Source organism: Homarus americanus, unplaced genomic scaffold (assembly GCF_018991925.1).
Source record: "Homarus americanus isolate GMGI-L3 unplaced genomic scaffold, GMGI_Hamer_2.0 scaffold23598, whole genome shotgun sequence".
NCBI classification, from domain to species: Eukaryota; Metazoa; Arthropoda; class Malacostraca; order Decapoda; family Nephropidae; genus Homarus; species Homarus americanus.
The window spans coordinates 4,909,395-4,928,760 of record NW_024731054.1 but is presented as its reverse complement, the minus strand read 5'-3'; the positions used below and the strand labels follow the sequence as shown (position 1 = coordinate 4,928,760).

Here is a 19,366-nt window from a genome sequence, read left to right as displayed (position 1 = left end):
GATAGAGAGAGAAATCACAGGTGTAATTCAGGTACTCGCTTAATTATTCTCTGTGACTAATGTTTAAAGTGGATACTGTACTGTAATTGTACAAGTCCGTGATAGAATGGTTAGGTTAGGTTTGGTTTATGATAAATAAGGTTTAAGTTAAGTTAGGTTGATGATATGTCAGGTTCGGTAAAGATAGGTTTGGGTAGGTTAGGTTATGGGTAAATTAGGTTAGGTTAGGTTAAGTTAGGTTAGGTTAGGTTAGGTTTGGTTTATGATAAATTAGATTAAAGTTAAGTTAATTTAGGTTGATGATATGTCAGGTTAGGTAAAGATAGGTTAGGTTAGGTTAGGTTTTGGTTAAATTAGGTTAGGTTGGGTTAAGTTAGTTTTGGTTAAAGTTAGGTTAAGTTAGGTTGAGGATATGTTAAAGGTCAGGTTCGGTTAAAGGTAAATTAGATTACGTTAACTACTATCATAACTATATTCCAACGGCACCTATATAATTTATTCACAGAGGAGACTAAAACTACGTACAAAAATATATAAACTTTCTCTATATCTCCATGAACACGAAACATACAAGTCACACCTTTATATTTTGCACTCTTAGGGAAAGCTCATCACACCCCCACGCCACAACCTTCACTATATCACTGGTCAAAGGTGTGCGACTCCCTCAGGTATACTACTAATTACCATGACTCCCAACATTCACCTCAAACAGTCTACATCATTTTCATTTTTAATATTTCCTCACTGGTTCATAATTCACCACCAGCCTCGGTACCACGTGCGTGTTTTCATATATAACTTGAATATATTTCTCTTATCTGTGTTAACTTATTCAGTTTTTTCATTTGTGTATATTTTTATATTTCTTATCTATATGGCGAAATCTATTTTATTATGTGTATTTATATTTCTGGGGTTTTATATGTAAATAACGTGTGTGTGTGTGTGTGTGTGTGTGTGTGTGGTTGTACACACAGGGCGGTGTAATGCATGTAGTGTGGCAGCATTATGTTAGTGTTAAGGTGCAGGCACTGCTTGCTTCCTCTCGCTTTCAGCTACCGCCGCTGGCTAGCCCTCGTGGTGAACAGGGAAACAACTTGCCCAAGTCTTCCCCTGCCAGTACACAGCCTCTTCACCATCAAGACTCCTGCTGTGCCTCCTCGTAGCAACACACGGTAACTGGGTGCCTCATGGGCAATGGCTAGATCAGCAGGGGATCTCGGAGCAGCAGTGAGTCCCAGAGGGGCGGCACACAGTCCCACTGGCATGTGGACACGCCTTTGCGCCTACCAACCACTGCCTCACTGCAGTGGAGCCCCGCATCAGGCAGACATGCTTACAGAGCTCCAACAAGACCCCAACGGCGGTGTAGGCGGAAGAGGTGACCACCATGGGAACCCAGCGACTCCACCGGCAGACGAAGGCAATGCCTGATGGATAGGCTACTAAGGCGAAACCCAACAAACTGGGCTATCGGCAGTCCATTGCAACTCTCCCTCTCCCCAGTCGTTGCAACACTTGCACCACTGGATAAGGAAAAGGGAGAGCCAAGATGTGGTTGCAGCCTGCGCTCCTGCCTCAACACATAAATCAACTCACGTGCAGCAACCATCCAGCTCATCACACTTTTCATCATCATCAAAACCCCTATACCCCCAAAAGTCCTATGGCGATGGACGAGTGGCGACGGGTCCAGGCAGAGATGACAGCCGGGAGTTTCTAGTCACAATTCTGCACATGGGCGGCACAAATAAGATGGTCGTTTATGACTGGGATCTGGGCAGCAGTGCAATCTGGTCCTGTCAGTGCGACTGAGCAGCCCTTTCGGGGAGCCACTCTGCTCACCCCACATGGGGAGGGGGCTAGAAAAGGTGCCCTAAACATAGCCCGCCTAAAAAAACAACCTGACTGGGCAACCGCACCCAGTAAGGTCATCCTTATGCGGTCGAAAACAAAATCATTATCACAAATCAAAGCTAAAACTACCATACAACCTTTTATGGTCGCTGCATGGAATGTCAGGACCCTTCTGGATACTGGCACAAATGCACGTCCTGAAAGAAGAACTACCCTTGTGGCAAAAGAGCTGTCTAAGTATAACATCGACATAGCAGCCATTAGTGAGTCCTGGCTCCCAGATGAGGTCAAGCTCACAGAGCGGGGGTTTGGCGATACCTTCTTCTGGAAGGGAAAGCCTGCTGCGGAGAGAAACAGCATTTATGGAGTTGGCTTTGCCATTCGCCAATCCATCTTACATAGGCTAACTGAAATGCCTGTTGGGATCAACGAGCGCCTCAGGTCGCTCAGAGTCCCACTGAATCACTCGCGTCATGCCTTCTTCATCAGTACACAATATGCTCCAACACTGGATGCAGAGGATGACATCAAGGAGGCCTTTAACGCCGACCTTGACAGAGTGTTAACCTCTATCCCCAGAGAAGATGAGGTTGTGCTCCTTGGTGACTTCAATGCCAGAGTTGGAAGAGATGCTGCCACATGGCAGGGAATCATATGGAGAAACGGAGTAGGCAAGTGTAATCCCAACGACCTACTCCTCTTCAGCAAGTGTACTGCACATAACCTCACTATCACCAATACTTTATTTTGGCAAGCCGACAAGTTCAAGGGTTTGTGGCAACCCCCACGATCCAAACACTGGCATCTCATTGACTACATCATTGTCAGAGAAAGAGATCACCGAGTTGTTTTCATTATCCGAACCATGTATGGCTCAGACCACTGTGATATTGATCATCGGCTCGTCAGAGCCAAACTGTCACTTCATGTCGCTCGAAAATGGCGAAGGCAGCAAGCCTCCAGAAGAGGTTTTAACACTAAGTGTCCGGAGGATCTAGCAGTAGCACATGCTTTCAGAGAGCATTTCGAACATGGGCTGATAAACAGCCTGACAACAAACAACCCAAATCCCAGTGCCGAATGGGGTATTCTCGACACTGTCATGACAAAAACTTGCAGAGCTCTTAATGCTCTAAAAGACGCATCCATCGTCAATATCTATAAGAACAAGCAAGACCGGTCAGACTGTGGCAACTACCGTGGGATTTCGCTGCTGTCCGTAGCTGGCAAGATTATTGCCCGAGTCCTCCTAAACAGACTTCATTCTGAGGTGGAAAACTTCCTCCCAGAATCTCAATGTGGCCTTAGACTATCACGTGGCACCACTGACATGATCTTTGCTGCCCGTCAGATACAGGAAAAGTGCCGAGAACAGCGTCGTGACCTGTACATGGCCTTCATCGACCTTACCATGGTCTTCGACTCGGTCAATAAGGAAGCCCTCTGGCGGATCCTCAGCTGTTTTGGCTGCCCACCAAAATTCATCGCCATTGTGAGGCAACTCCAAGATAGCAGGAACGGCAGTGTCCTGTACAGTGGCAACCAGTCTGAGTTCTTCCCCATCCAAACGGGAGTAAAACAAGGATGTGTACTCGCACCAACTCTCTCTTCCATTTTCCTGGCTGCCTTCCTTACTCGTGCCAGTGCCAATTTAGCCAGCCGGATGGACATCCAGTACCCTATAAAGGGACTTTTCAACATAAGACGACTCCAGGCTGGAACAAAGGAGTCGGCAGCTTCCAATACTGATCTTCATTATGTAGACGACCTCACCCTCGTCGCTCACACTGAACGGGACCTACTGGAGTTACCTGAACACCTACGCAGATGCGTGTGTACACTTCGGCCTTCAAGTGAATTTACGTAAGACTCAGATTCTCTTTCAGCCTGCCCCTGGTTCAGCCACACCTCCACCATCCATCCAGCTTGACGGTACTACCCTCTCTAATGTTACCCACTTTCGGTATCTCGGCTCCCTCCTGTCCACCACCGCAGATATCGATGAAGAGATTCAACATTTGATCAGATGTGCATCTCAAGCCTTTGGCAGACTCCGAAACCGTGTCTTCAGCTTTAGGGAACTGAAATTATGTACATGTATATCGAACAGTGGTCCTTCCCATCTTGTTATCTGGCAGCAAGTCGTGGGTCACATACAGGAGGCACCTCGAGGCACTTAAAAACTTTCACCATCGTAGTCTATGTTCCATCCTCCGAGTTCGCTGGGAAGACAAGGGAACAAATGCCAGTATTCTCGCTGACACCAGCTGTAGGAGCATCGAGGCAACCATTATCCATGAACAACTACGTTGGACTGACCAAAGCAGCTAATTTATAGTCACCTAACGAATGGTAAACGTAACGCTGGCGGGCAACGGAAAAGGTACAAGGATTGTCTTAAGATGATCTGAAAAGGTTTCAAATCGACCCCGATCACCTGGGAGACGATCGCTCCAACACCCTAACGCTTGCAGGAGCACCACACGAGAAGGTGTCAATACTTTCGAATTAGCCCGACTGTATACCGAGGCAGACAAGCGTCAGTGCTGGAAGGACGCTGTCGCTGCCCTCCCCCCCCCCTCTAGATGCAGCCCTCCACACTTGCCACATATGTAGACGAGCCTGCCGGTCCCGTATCGGCCTCTCGAGTCACCTCAGTGCTCACCAAAGTAGGTGACATCCTTAATAACTCATATCATTGTATCATAGCTGGATGATTGTCATACTCGATTCCGAGTGACAGTAAAGTAGTATTAGTAGTGTGTGTGTGTGTGTGTGTGTGTGTAACTAAAGTAAAAGAGAGAGAGAGAGAGAGAGAGAGGCGGACAATAACCACAACTAACCGATAAAGTCCTCTAAACTCCAAACAGACAGACAGAGACAGAAAGACAGACAGACAGGAGACAGCCACAACTCTCCTGCACAGTATCAGTTAACTACATAATCCACTAAGACCGCCAGGATCCGGCAGCTTATAGGCACCAAAGACTAGATATATTAGAGTCCAGCTGTCACGCTCGGGCTGGAGGACACTGCAGTCACTCAGCTGTCACCGAGGGACTCCCGTGGCGTCAGGCGATCTCCGGCACCAGCAGGAGGAGACCCACCACCACCAGGAGACCTACCAGCAGCCGACGATGTAGTAAATTTCCCGTTAATATAAGATGTAACAGATGACGGAGTTAATAAGGGAGTTATTAATGGCGGCAGACGGGAGCTGGTTCTTGAATAACCCAACAGAGGGAGGCTATAAAATGCCTTCTGGGTGACCATTCCCCCCCCCCTAAAAGTTGTTCGTCTTGGTGATTTTTTATCGTAACTGGAGATTGTAAGTGAATCTGACCTTTTCTCTTAAAATAGCAGTCACATACACTTGTAATATCCTAGATTTCATGAAGATTACTCGGATTGTTTCTTAACTAGTTTATTTTACACAAATTAGGAGACAAAACTAATCCAGGCGACATCAACAAAAATAATAACAAAACGAACAAAAATAACAACGATGATAATAATAATAATAATAATAATAATAATAATAATAATAATAATAATAATAATAATAATAATAATAACAACAACAACACATAAAACATTCCTGTATGAATATTTCTCAGGTGAGCTCAGGTACACGGGAGTAATATTAAGCACAGTACCCAACAATATCACAGGTAATACTGGATCTTGATGTGGCAATCTGATCTCTGTGACATCTGTAGTTTATCAAGTGTCGCTGGGTGGCTGGTCGAATTACTTTATATATTTCGACGTATTGTATTAGTCAAAAGCTGCAGCACATACTACCTAACTGGGACATATTCAGCCTTTTTTTTGTGATAATCCTGATGTATTTAAATGAGATGTAAAGAATCATTCGTCTTGCGTTGGGTCTTGGCGTTTTTGTTATGATCTTGATATATGCCACGTTTTTTTATTTCCCCTATAGAATTTTAACAAAGCCACAGCATTGAATAACCATGGCCTTGTTTGTTGTGCACATCATTCATGTCTCTGGGTAGTTTTTCTGTTTCTATTCGTCAACAAACTAAACATTTCAAGTCTTAACTAAACAGGGAGGTGATATATAGAGCTTTGTTAATCAGTGTGGATATTAAGATTCCCTTTGAGTATATGTAAATTGAGGATGTGTGTGTGGGAATATTTTCAGGTTATTATTTTAGATATTTTCCCCCTCCTTTACTCTCATTTCCTATGTTTCTCACGCACTTAATTATTTCTCGTTTTCTTTGATGTTTTCAGTTATACACTTGACCCCTTCACCACAATAGCGGGAGAGGTGGAGATATATTACGTAAATAGACGTTATCATTTTCTGTTTTCATCTCTACATCATTTTACTTTGTTCTATTATGTAACACTTCCAATAAAGAAGATTTTGAAAGGTTTTTGTTTTGGTTTACGATTCCTGAAGTTTAAATTTATGTTCCTCTTTGTTCACTACCGTAACTGTTCCTACCACAACACTACTACTACTGACTCAACAGGAACTCTTACTGTTGTCTGAATACAAATAGACGCCTTAACGTGTAGAGAACTTTACTATCGGTCAATAATACCTCAGTCTCAAGACAAAACAAGGCCTAAAAATGAAAAAGTATTCAAATCTTGTAACATTACCATAACTCAAGTATACTGACCATGGCATTACGACTGTTGCTATAGAAGAACTCTGGGTAAACGACCACTAAAAGCTGTTGTAGTAATGGCCGTAACTTTATCCCAACCAGGAAGTACCGTAGGAAGTCATCCATATCTCACCAGAGGCGTCCGGTTACTGTTTGGGGTAATTGATCATGGAGAGAAGCCCTTGGGCGGGGGAGGAGGGTAAGATTATCTACAATTTTAATTAGGTTATTAATTAACTTCCTAAGGTCGATACAGCTCTATTACAACCCACAACTTTGTCACGACCCACAACCTCATCAAAACCCATTACAATCTACAACCTCATCACAACCCACAACCACAACCTCATCACAACCCACAACCTCCTCACAACCCACAACCTCATCAAAACCCATTAAAATCTACAACCTCATCACAACCCACAACCACAACCTCATCACAACCCACAACCACAACCTCATCACAACCCACAACCTCATCACAATCCAAAACCTCTTCACAATCCACAGCCTCATCACAAACCCTAACCACATCACAACCAAATAACAACCCACAACCTTATCACAACCCACAACCTCCTTACAACCCACAACCTCATTACAACCCACCTCGGATATATTAGCAGTAATACTTAACATACTAGACCCCAGTTTACAGTAATCCATTTATCTACTCTAATACGACATTCCTTAACACATATCCTCAATGGACAGAACGAGACAGCATAGTATTTATTTTCATTTTTTTATCTGGTGTGGTGGGGAGTGGAAGCGCTGGACGGGGGAAAACGACCTTCATAAAACCCAAACAGTAGTACTTGCACCGTCGGCGTCTGGTAAAACACTGACCACATGAGACGAGGCTACTGTGCAGATAACACTGACGGAAGCAACTATACTGATTCTTACTTCCCCTAGTCCTAATAAACGGGAGATTAATACCATTATACCAATATATCCAAGAGTTACTGTAGTGGTTTGTGTTGGTCACTTAATTCAGGTTTTCTTGAGAGGATTTTTATTTTTTAGGAGAATTCTCAGTTGATTAAAAATTTACGTCGACAGAGTCTTGGTGTAATGGAAGAGTCATGTTGGGGCCTGAGAGAGGGTTAAGCTTTTACTCTTTGTCTGTCTGTCTGTCTGTCTATCTGTCTGTCTGTCTATCTATCAATCTATCTATCTATCTATTTAGTTCGTCTGTCATTTTGTCTATCATTATATCAATCTGTCTATATTTTTTATATATGTATGTATGTATGTGGTATAATGGTCAGCATGCTCGCCTCGGGAGGGGGTTCGATCCCCGGGCAGGTGTGAACTTTGGGCAAGTTTCTATACGCCATTTGCCTCTGTCTACCCAGTAATAATTAGGGACCTGGATGTTAATCGATTTGCGGATCGTATTCCGGGGTAATGGTTAGCCAGTACAGTTGGTAAGTTGTCCGGTCTTCTCGGACTATTCCTTGACACTGGGTCATGCAGCTCGTTAACTTAGGGTGTGGTTGTTGTGTTGGCGACAGCTTCTACACCTTAAACAAATTCACGCCTAGGAGTCCCTTGGGCCGGTCATCCTCGTTACATATGTACTGTATATATATATGTATGTATGTATGTATGTATGTATGTATGTATATATGTATGTATGTATGTATGTATGTAATAAAAACAACGTTCCCATTTGCCAGATGTCGCCGAGCACTTCATTACATCAACACTTAACCCACACTACTGTACACTTACGAGCCATGATTGGGAGGGAGAGCGTGTATATAATGCATGTAATTAGTAGATATAGCCCAGTGCCTCGGTGTAACGTGTAGTGTAGACCGTCACATCACCTCCTCTACGGGATGACTGGAGTAGAATACATTTTGATGGTCCGTATCTCTGTCTGGTAATGGAGGTGACGATAGTAACGGTCCAGCTGTCTCGTTACTGTTACTCCAGCTGTCTCGTTACTTTTACTCCAGCTGTCTCGTTACTGTTATTCCAGCTGTCTCGTTACTGTTATTCCAGCTGTCTCGCTACTGTGCTCCAACACATCGTTACTGTTACTCCAGCTGTCTCGTACTATTTACTCCTTTATAATTACCATTTATTCAGCTTTGTCTGATACTTACTACTCCAGGCTGTCTTATTACTGTGCTCAGCTTCTCTCATTACTATTACACTCCAGCTGTCTCATTCACTGGCATATTCCATGTCTCGTACTTTCTCCATGTAATTACTTTTACTCCAACTGTCTCATTACTATTATAAAAACTGTCTCATTTGCTATTCACTCAACTGTCTCTCGTGCTATTGCTCCAGCTGTCTCTGTTACTGTACCGCCAGCTGTCTCGTTACTGTTACTCCAGCTGTCTCGTTACTATTATTATTCAACTGCCTCGTTTATATTGCTCCAGCTGTCTCGTTACTGTTACTCAACTGTCTCGTTACTGTTACTCCAGCTGTCTCGTTACTTTTACTCCAGCTGTCTCGTTACTGTTACTCCAGCTGTCTCGTTACTGTTACTCCAGCTGTCTCGTTACTTTTACTCCAGCTGTCTCGTTACTTTTACTCCAGCTGTCTCGTTACTGTTACTCCAGCTGTCTCGTTACTTTTACTCCAGCTGTCTTATTACTGTTACTCCAGCTGTCTCGTTACTGTTACTCCAGCTGTCTCGATCCTGTTACTGCAGCTGTCTCGATCCTGTTACTGCAGCTGTCTTGATCCTGTTACCCCAGCTGTCTTGATCCCGTTACTCCAGCTGTCTTGATCCCATTACTCAAGCTGTCGATCCCGTTACTCCAGCTGTCGATCCCGTTACTCCAGCTGTCTTGATCGTTCTCCTGACTAACTCTTGATCCCGTTACTCAGCTGTCTTGATTCGTTACTCCAACTGTCTGATCCCACCGTTGCTCAAAACTCTCTTCAGTCCCGTTACTCCAGCTGTCTTGAAGTCCGTTCTCCAGCTGTCGATCGTCATAAACTGTCTTGAATCGATACTCCAGCTGTCTTGATCGTTACTCCTTTGTCTTGATCCCGTTACTCCAGCTGTCTGATCACGTTACTCAGCTGTCGATCGTTGCCAGCGGTCAGTCCCGTTATCGGCAGGTCAGTCGTTACTCCAGCTGTCGATCCCGTTACTCCAGCTGTCTTGATCCCGTTACTCCAGCTGTCTTGATCCCGTTACTCCAGCTGTCGATCCCGTTACTCCAGCTGTCGATCCCGTTACTGCAGCTGTCGATGCCGTTACTCCAGCTGTCGATCCCGTTACCCCAGCTGTCTTCTCACTGTTGTTTCCGTTGAGACATTAATCTTGTTACTGTTGGTCTAGCTGACGCCTTGACGTGTTATCCCTGGTTTGGTTAGGTTAGGTTAGGTTAGGTTTGGTTAGGTTAGGTTAGGTTAGTCAGCAAGAAGAGAGAGAGACGTATTGGTGTTGCATGTTTCTTATTTCTGCAATATCTTCACCCTGGTGTTGCATGTTTAATGTCTGCACTCTCTTCATTAATGTTGCAAGGTTCATATCTCTCCACTCTCTTCATTAATGTTGCAAGGTTCATCTCTCTCCACTCTCTTCATTAATGTTGCAAGGTTCATATCTCTGCACTCTCTTCATTAATGTTGCAAGGTTCATATCTCTCCACTCTCTTCATTAATGTTGCAAGGTTCATATCTCTGCACTCTCTTCATTAATGTTGCAAGGTTCATATCTCTCCACTCTCTTCATTAATGTTGCAAGGTTCATATCTCTCCACTCTCTTCATTAATGTTGCAAGGTTCATATCTCTCCACTCTCTTCATTAATGTTGCAAGGTTCATATCTCTCCACTCTCTTCATTAATGTTGCAAGGTTCATATCTCTGCACTCTGGTGTTGAGAGTTTTTCCCCCTCACTGTTGTTGTCGTCACTACAGTTTTTAAGTCTATGTCTTTTGTAGTTTAACCTCATTATCAGAGCCTGTTAACCTTTTATAATCGCATTAGTTGAGAATATCCTCGTAAGTCGTTCTCCCTGGCGTCTCTGTTTAGAATGACAGTCGTTAAGTCGTTCTGTTTTGCGTCTCAGCTTAAAATGATCCAACAGTCGCAAGTCATTCTCTCACATCTCAGTTTAGAATGACAGTCGTAAGTAGTTCTGTTTTGCGTCTCAACTTAAGAATGATCCGACAGTCTACACACCTAAACTCATTCTCTTCTGCGTCTTAACTTAGTACGATCCGACATTCTCATTTTGGTCGCGGCAGCCAAAGACCAGGGACTCTTCTCCTGATCCAAGCTCATTTGTTTCCGTCTCCACCACAACATAAAGTCCAGCAATGTTTTCATCTCTTTTATTCATCTCTGAGATAAATGAATACGGCTCCTACACTCGCTAACCCCCGGACCCTAAGACTTAGCTTAAAGTCGAGATTAGGGAATTTAACCTTGCTAAATTTTCTTATAAGTTAATCTAGCTTATTTAATTTTAACTTACATTAACCTAAGAAATCATGACTTTAATCTTGTCTAATTTTTACGTAACTTAATCTAGTGTATTTAATTTTAACTTATATTAACCAAACTCGCAAATTTAACCTTGATTAATTTTTTCATAACTTAACCTAGCGTAACTTTAACTTAAGCAATCGTAAATTTAACCTTGTCTAATTTTCTGATACTTAACCTAGCTTACTTTAACCCAACTATAACATAACTTAACTTAAACTAAGGTAAACAAACAATCATCTCTAAATATCCCCCTAATGGATACACAACTCGCGGCTCGACCTAAGGGTTACTAGTTCGCATCCGAGGCGCCCCTGATCCACCCAGCTGTGAATGGCCACCGGTATCTATCTTTAACAGTTGGGGATAATGACGATGATCGATTGCAATGCCGACCACCGACCACACCTTATGTTACCGAGGCTCAGCAGGCAGTATGCTTTATCCACACTGCCCCTAAAGCTCAGTCTGGCATATACACCCCACTTTCATTTTCTCACTTGAGGGAAGATGAGAGAGATGGGTGATAGCTGGGGAGAGTTACTGGGCGGGATAACAGACGCCCTGAGTGGATAGGCCCTGCTGTGTTGTGGCGGAGATTTGTGTAATGAAGGGAAATTGGAACAGTGAATCACTCTTATTTTACCCAGTTCTCTGTGCGTCACTTTTTAGCACAAACTTGTACGTCTTGTGTGTTTACTTCAGAATATACACACGCACGCACGCACGCACACACACACACACACACACACACACACACACACACACGCACTGTCCCTCGTAAACTGGGACGTGTGGCGCTATAATTTGTAGGCGGAGCTTCCCGTTTGTCGACTGAGCACTCTGCTTCGTCCGGGTGTCATCACTGGCCCCTCTTAGCACGCCTGGTCAACCATACTGGCCCCTCTACCACGCTCGGTCCACCGTACTGGCCCTCTACCACGCCCGGTCCACCGTACTGGCCCCTCTACCACGCCCGGTCCACCATGCTGGCCCTTGCCAATGCCCGGTCCACCATACGGCCCCTCTACCACGCCCGATCCACCATACTGGTCCTCACCACGCCCGGTCCACCATACTGGCCCCTCTACCACGCCCGGTTCACCATACTGGCCCCTCTACCACGCCCGGTTCACCATATTGGCCCCTCTACCACGCCCGGTCCACCATACTGGCTCTCTACCACACCTGGTCCACTATTAGTGTGTGTGTGTGTGATTACTTTTCTTCCTTCACACAGGATCGCCATCAGCGAGTACGTCCACATGTGTACTCATCTATTACCCAGAGTACAAGTGAACAAATGCTAGTATACAAGAACTAATATACAAGAGCTCGTATACAAACAAGAGACCCCAGTCCTCCAACACCTTATGGAAATCGAACCAATGGCCATTACCTATGAATCGAACGTTCTATCAAGCGAGTCATCTGTACCCATGAATAAATTACCAGCTTATACATACACATAACTAATTGGCCATGTCCCCGGATGATTTAAAGAGTCATTTATCATCATCCAATCATACTAATCTACAACACGACTGATTTTTCATATTATAATGGATTAATTATTCATTGAAAACGATTAATGAAAATAATAAAAAGTTGGACCAAAACATAAACGTCATTACTGAGTGAATATTTAAAAGTGACTGCGAGCGATTTAGGAAATGTTGTGCGTGTGTATGTTGTTTACTATCTTCTTTCACACGCACTCACGCACGCACGCACGCACGCACGCACTGCTACTACTACTACTTTGCTGTAAATCGGAATCAAGTATGACAATCATCCAGCTATGATACAATGATATGAGTTATTAAGGATGTCACCTACGTTGGCGAGCACTGAGGTGACTCGAGAGGCCGATACGGGACCCGCAGGCTCGTCCACATTCGTTGCACATGTGGAGGGCTGCATCTAGTGCGGGAGTGGCGGTTGCTGTGTCTTTACGGCGTTGGCTCTTGTCTGCCTCGGTTTGCAGTCTGGTTAACTTGAAAGTATTGACACCTTCTTGTGTGGTGCTCCTCCAAGCGTTACGGTGTGGAGTAATCGTCTCCCAGGTGAGGGGGTCGATATGGCACTTTTTCAGGTTTGTCTTAAAACTATCCTTATACCTTTCCAGTTGCCTGCCAGAGTTACGTTTACTATTCGTTAGGTGACTGTAAAGTAGCTGCTTTGGCAGCCTTCGTCGTCCATGCGGGTAACATGGTCAGTCCAACGTAGTTATTCGTGGATAATGGTAGCCTCGATGCTCCTACAGTTGGTGTTAGCAAGAATAGCACATACACACACACACACACACACACAAACACACACACACACACACACAGGCCTGGGACCACACCTTACCCACTTGAGTGAGTGAAGTCCTGTGACAACAGACCACGTGGTGTCCCCATGATGCTACGACACCACGTAGTGAATGAGTTGCTACAGCATCATGTGAGGTTCCTCATAACACCATCTGTGAGGGAATTACTACACCATGTGATGCCCCTCATAACACCATCTGTGAGGGAATTACTACATCATCAGGCCCCTCGTAACACCATCTGTGAGGGAATTACTACACCACGTCAAGCCCCTCATAACACCACCTGTGAGGGAATTACTACACCACGTCAAGCCCCCCATAACACCACCTGTGAGGGAACTAGTACTCCACGTGATGCCCCTCATAACGCCATCTGTGAGGGAGCTACTACACTACGTGTCTGCTGTTCAACACCTCAGCTCACACGATCTACGTGTGTAAACATTAATCTGTATGTTCACTGTATGTTCCTTCACCTTTCTCTAATGAAGGCTTTTGTTAAACCACCAGTGTATGTAATAAGTCATTTATGTCCAATGTATATTTTCAGCCTTCGGGCTGCAAACTTTTTCAATAAACCGTTTATTATTATAATTATTATTATTATTATTATTATTATTATTATTATTATTATTATTATTATTATTATTATTATTACACACACACACAAAATAAATAATGGAAGCCCCTCGAAATCGAGGATGGCCGGCCAAGGACCACCTAGACGTGAATTTGTTTAAGGTGTAGAAGCTGTCGCCAACACAACAACCACATCCTAAGTTAATGAGCTGCATGACCCAGTGTTAAGGAATAGTCCGAAAAGACCGGACAACTCGCCAACTGCACTGGCTAACCATTACCCCGGAACAAGATCCGTAAATTGATTAACATCCAGGTCCCTAATTACTGCTGGGTAGACAGAGGCAAATGGCGTAAAGAAACATGCCCATAGTTTCACCCTACCCGAGGATCGAACTTGGGTCCACTCGCTTGCGAGGCGAGGATGCTGACCATTACAGCACAAGTCGACACACACACAGGTCTATATATAGTTTCATAGCTGCTACTTTCATTCGTCACAGGTCACAAATCACAGGTCACTAGGCACAGCTCACAGATCACTAGTTACTGGTTCACTAAGCACAGGTCACTAGGCACAGGTCACACGTCTATTCCAACACTAAAAATAGACCATTATTACACACAACTAATAAACAAAAGAGGAAAATCACCTGGCACTAATGACCTCACTAACAGGTAAAGAGAAGCGCTACTAAACTGCCAGGCGTAAATAGCTGAAATTATCACAGTAGAAATTAAATCGAAAAACGAGTCACTAAACGATTAAATGAAGATCTATGGAGGATTAACATAATACAATGGTTATATAGAGTATTAATCAATGTATACCCAGCCATGTAGACTGTATGTATGTATAGTTACTGTTACTTAATGTATATGTAGACTGTATGTATATTTGTTACTGTGTTAATGCACACCCAGTCATGTACACACTGCTTATATATTATTTGTTACTGTTACTTACTGCACACTCAGCCATGTACACTGTTTATATGGGTTCCAGAGTATAAGGAAGAGTTAGGTGAGTGTTACTTATGTTCCCTGCCACTGTGTTCCTGCAGGAGACGGCTGACGGTAAAACAAACAAACAAATACTCTTCAGCGACAAACATAGAAACTTGTACTTGTTTAAAGAGTTTACTGTTCCTTTACTGAGCCACCGCCGCTAACACGTATTGAGTGGGAACAAGTCGTGGGTGGGAACAACGCGTCATGGGTGGGAACTACGCGTCCTGGGTGGGAACAACACGTCCTGGGTGGGAACAACACGTCCTGGGTGGGAACAACACGTCCTGAGTGGGAACAGCACGTCCTGAGTGGGATCAACACGTCCTGGATGAGATCAACACGTCCTGGATGGGATCAACACGTCCTGGATGGGATCAACACGTCCTGGATGGGATCAACACGTCGTGGGTGGGAACAACACGTCCTGGATGGGATCAACACGTCGTGGGTGGGATCAACACGTCCTGAGTGGGATCAACACGTCCTGAGTGGGAACAACACGTCCTGGATGGGATCAACACGTCGTGGGTGGGAACAACACGTCCAGAATAATGTCCTTTACCTAAATTCCCCTCCAGCACCACGTCGTCTGGAGGAAACAGCTGGTGCCCGACAGACCCCAGCTGGGAGTGTAAATTTAGTTGGTGGGGCGTGAGAGCCGGGGTGGACGAAGCTGACAGTGGTGTAGGTCTAGCTAGCATGTTATATGTATGTACACTGTTGCCTACACTAACACATGGTACAGTGGCTGATGTGTTTTTGTGAGATGTGGCAACTCTGTGTTTGTTTATTTTATTTTTTTTAACCTTGTATTAAAACTCCCAGAATGACCTTAAGAAATCTCGCAATAATAGACAGACTGAGGATGCTAAGTATTACACGGTGGTGCCACATCTCACAAGATGCGCTAGCTACTGTACCAGGTATAAGTGTAGGCGACTGTACCTAAGTGGAGATAGTTTACTAACCTCTTATATACAGGGTCCCCTATCTGCTGAATAAAATCGTCCGTCATTAACAAAATAAATTATTAAAAGTAGCCTCCCTGTAGTGAAGGAGTTAAGTAATTCATGATTTTTATTTACGAGGATTTGAAGAAAGTGTCGATAATTCAGTACATAACCTTTTGAGGACAATGTTTTTACCCTTTTAAGAATAATGGCTTAACCTTTTGAAGCCAACGGTTTAACCCTGTCTAGCATCTGATTGGGTTATGTTGGGACACAGCGTTGAGAGAGAGAGAGAGAGAGAGAGAGAGAGAGAGAGAGAGATTACATACCTCACTATACCCGTAATACGATCATTAGATTATGTTTGGTTCAGTTAGATTAATTTGTATTAACTTCTATCACATTTATATGTGTTATAATAATGTAATAATCTATGAATATTTTAAAATAATGACGTCACGCAACTAATTACAGTATGGGTGACGGTCTCGCTGTAACCGCCTGTGATAATGGTAATAGTCACCAGTAACCAACAGGCTCTGGCAAACAAACTTCTGGATACACACGCCCAAGAATCACTATACACAGGTCAGGTCCACAGCTCACACACACGGCCTCAGAAACACCCCCCCCCCTTCCCTCCCGTAGGTGCAGCAGCCTCCTTCACGTGGGAAAAACTAGTTCAGTCAGTTAAGGAAGGGCAGAAAAAGCCTGACTAAAAAAAAACCTTCTAAGCAAATACATTTATCCGTCATATTAAACTGTGGTATAACACTGGTCAGCTCCACATCATTGCACCACACACATTAATTGCTCTCAGGGAATAAATTTAATTGACTGACATTGGTTTAAAAAAAGTAAAAAAAAAAGTAAACGGTAAAAAACCAAACAAGTGTAAACAACTGTTGTGGTTGACCTGTGAATTATAGTGTTGTTGTTGTTTGTCTTTTGTTTATTGTTTATTTATGATAAATGTGTTAGTGTTATGGTAGGCACAATGACGGTAAAAAATGTCATGTCAGTTATCCGTCCCATCTATGAAGCCTATGATTTATGAACCAGTGAATCCGGGATTTATGAACCAGTGAATCCGAGACTAGTGAACCAGTGAATCCGAGACTTAACACAGTGACATTATTAGGCCCATATGCTACCGTACTGTTTGAGGTCTCGGATTCATTGGTTCATAAGTCTCGGAGTCACTAGTTCATAAGTTTCAGATTCACTGGTTCACAAGTCTCGGATTCAATGGTTCATAAGTCTCGGATTCACTGCTTCATGGAATGGATTGGACAACGGAGTAACAGAACATATTTCAGTGAGTGTTGTAGAATTTTTTTAATTATGAAACAGTGGTTATTATTGAACGAGATTATGTAGGAAGAATTATTTAAGTGTTGTGTGTGATATTTGAGGTACAGTCTCTCTCTCTCTCTCTCTCTCTCTCTCTCTCTCTCTCTCTCTCTCTCTCTCTCTCTCCACTGAATTTTTCCCTTTATTTCTGTCTGTATCTCTTCTCTATCTTTCTCTCTCCTTCTCACTCTATTTTTTCTCTCTCTCTAAAGTTGAACGTTCTCTTGCTTCCCCCGTATCCAAATCCTCATTGAGATGGGAATATGTGACAGATATCGGGTGTGAGTCAGTACCAGGAGAATCACCGTCAGCTTGTCGTAAAAATCCAACTACCTCCAATATATCTTGACCATGGGAGATCTACTACATCCATCCTATCTTACAGGGTGTGTGTATGTGTGTGATATATGACCCCCAGCGGCACACATGATACTCTGAGTTCACTTGGAAATTCCATGTAGTATGTATGTGGAGCTTGGACTGTGTGTGTGTGTGTGTGTGTGTGTGTGTGTGTCTGTGTATATGTCAGTGAGAGAGAGAGAGAGAGAGAGAGAGAGAGAGAGAGAGAGAGAGAGAGATCCATTTTTTTTGTGTAGTGGTGATTATTGTGTTAGCGATTGGAATAAATTCAGAATTTTACGATAACACTCAGATAGAAGTCATGGCCGCTGTATCACCCCAACCCAACCCAATATAATACAAACATACACAAAAGGTACAGACAGACAGACATATATATACTCACCAAGCAGCGTACTGTTGGTAATAATTTGGAAGATCTTGCCGGGGTCCATGGTAAGGATGTGTCCAGCCTCAGGTAACGACACACACACACAGGTAACTCACGTCACCAGCAGGAGGAAGGGACCACACCCACCTCCCTCACCTGCTGGAGGAGGAGGAGGAGGAGGTAGTAGCCCCCTGTTTGACTTCTTAATACATGACTTATAGTTTGTGTTGTGTATAGTTAATAGAGTTGTTGTTGAGGGTTGTGACGGCTCTATAGCGACCTAGAGCTCATTTGTGGCTCTTGTTATTTGTCTGTATTTGTGTGTGTGTGTGTGTGTGTGTGTGTGTGTGTGTGTGTGTGTGTGTGTGTGTTTGCGCGCGCCTTCCTTCCCTAACATATTACAAAATAAGAGAGAGAGAGAGAGAGAGAGAGAGAGAGAGTCATGCAATAGGTCGGTGATGCAGCAGTCATGAGGTAGCAGCAGTGTGGGTAAATTTACTTTGATGCCTCATAACAGCGCCACAAAGGAATGTCAACAGGAGGAGATGTAATAATCGGCCACACACGCCTCTATAAAGGCACATATTGCACACGATGGATGGCTCTCTACCTCACGCCAAATTACACCTGTGATTCATAACACGTCCATTTCTCTTTGCACCACAGGGCACTTTGTTACATAGAACACTTTGTACTACAGCACACTTTGTACCACTTCACAAAGTGTACCACTTCATACATGGTACCACTTCACACAGTGTACCACTGCACACAGGGTACCACTACACGCACCACATTGTACTACAGCACACTTTGGAATGCATATTGGCCTCGCCTCGTCACCCTCACCCCGTCACCTTTGACACTCACTCAGGCTCCAACAGACGTCACTATCAGGTAAGGGAGGCTGTTTACGCCTCAGATGACAAGAGAGAATTGTGATGGACGAGTTTCAACAGAGAACAATGTCTGGAATTTTTGTGTGAATGGCAATGATCTATACAGTGATAACGACGTTTACATAAAGTTCTCAGTATACCAACAGGTGAATGTGACAATGATTCCTGTGTTACCGTCACAGGGGTGTTTTTTGACGTTAATCGTATTCCGTGTGAGGAACAAAGCTCGTTTACCGACTTCTCTCTCACATGTTATATTTGTTCTGTGTTGCTAATGAGCTCCCCCACGTGCGTTCATGACGTGAAGTGTTTTATACGAGTAAGTGTGTATATATGCCGTACACAAGGGGTTAGTAGACTCTCTCCACCAATGTACAGTCGCCTGCACTTAGACCTGGCTCAGTGGTTGATGCGTTTTGTAAGATGTGGCAACTCTGTGTATATTTATCTAGCCTCCTTAGTCTGGCTACTATTGAGAGGATCCTTAGGGCCATTCCGGGAGTTTTAATACGATGTAAACAAACACAGAGTTGCCACATCTCTCA

The 19,366-nt window shown here is 43.9% G+C and overlaps 1 protein-coding gene across 1 annotated transcript in view; it reads right to left on the bottom strand.

The window, feature by feature from the left end:
- LOC121867545 (putative neural-cadherin 2) overlaps nt 1–18,268 on the bottom strand; it is a 131,107-nt gene extending 112,839 nt beyond the window's left edge. The window contains exon 1 of the mRNA XM_042367550.1: nt 17,938–18,268. Coding sequence (XP_042223484.1) covers nt 17,938–17,986 — 49 coding nt within the window. The 5' untranslated portion in view covers nt 17,987–18,268. The remainder of the gene's footprint in view (nt 1–17,937) is intronic.
- Between the last annotated feature and the right edge of the window lie 1,098 nt (nt 18,269–19,366).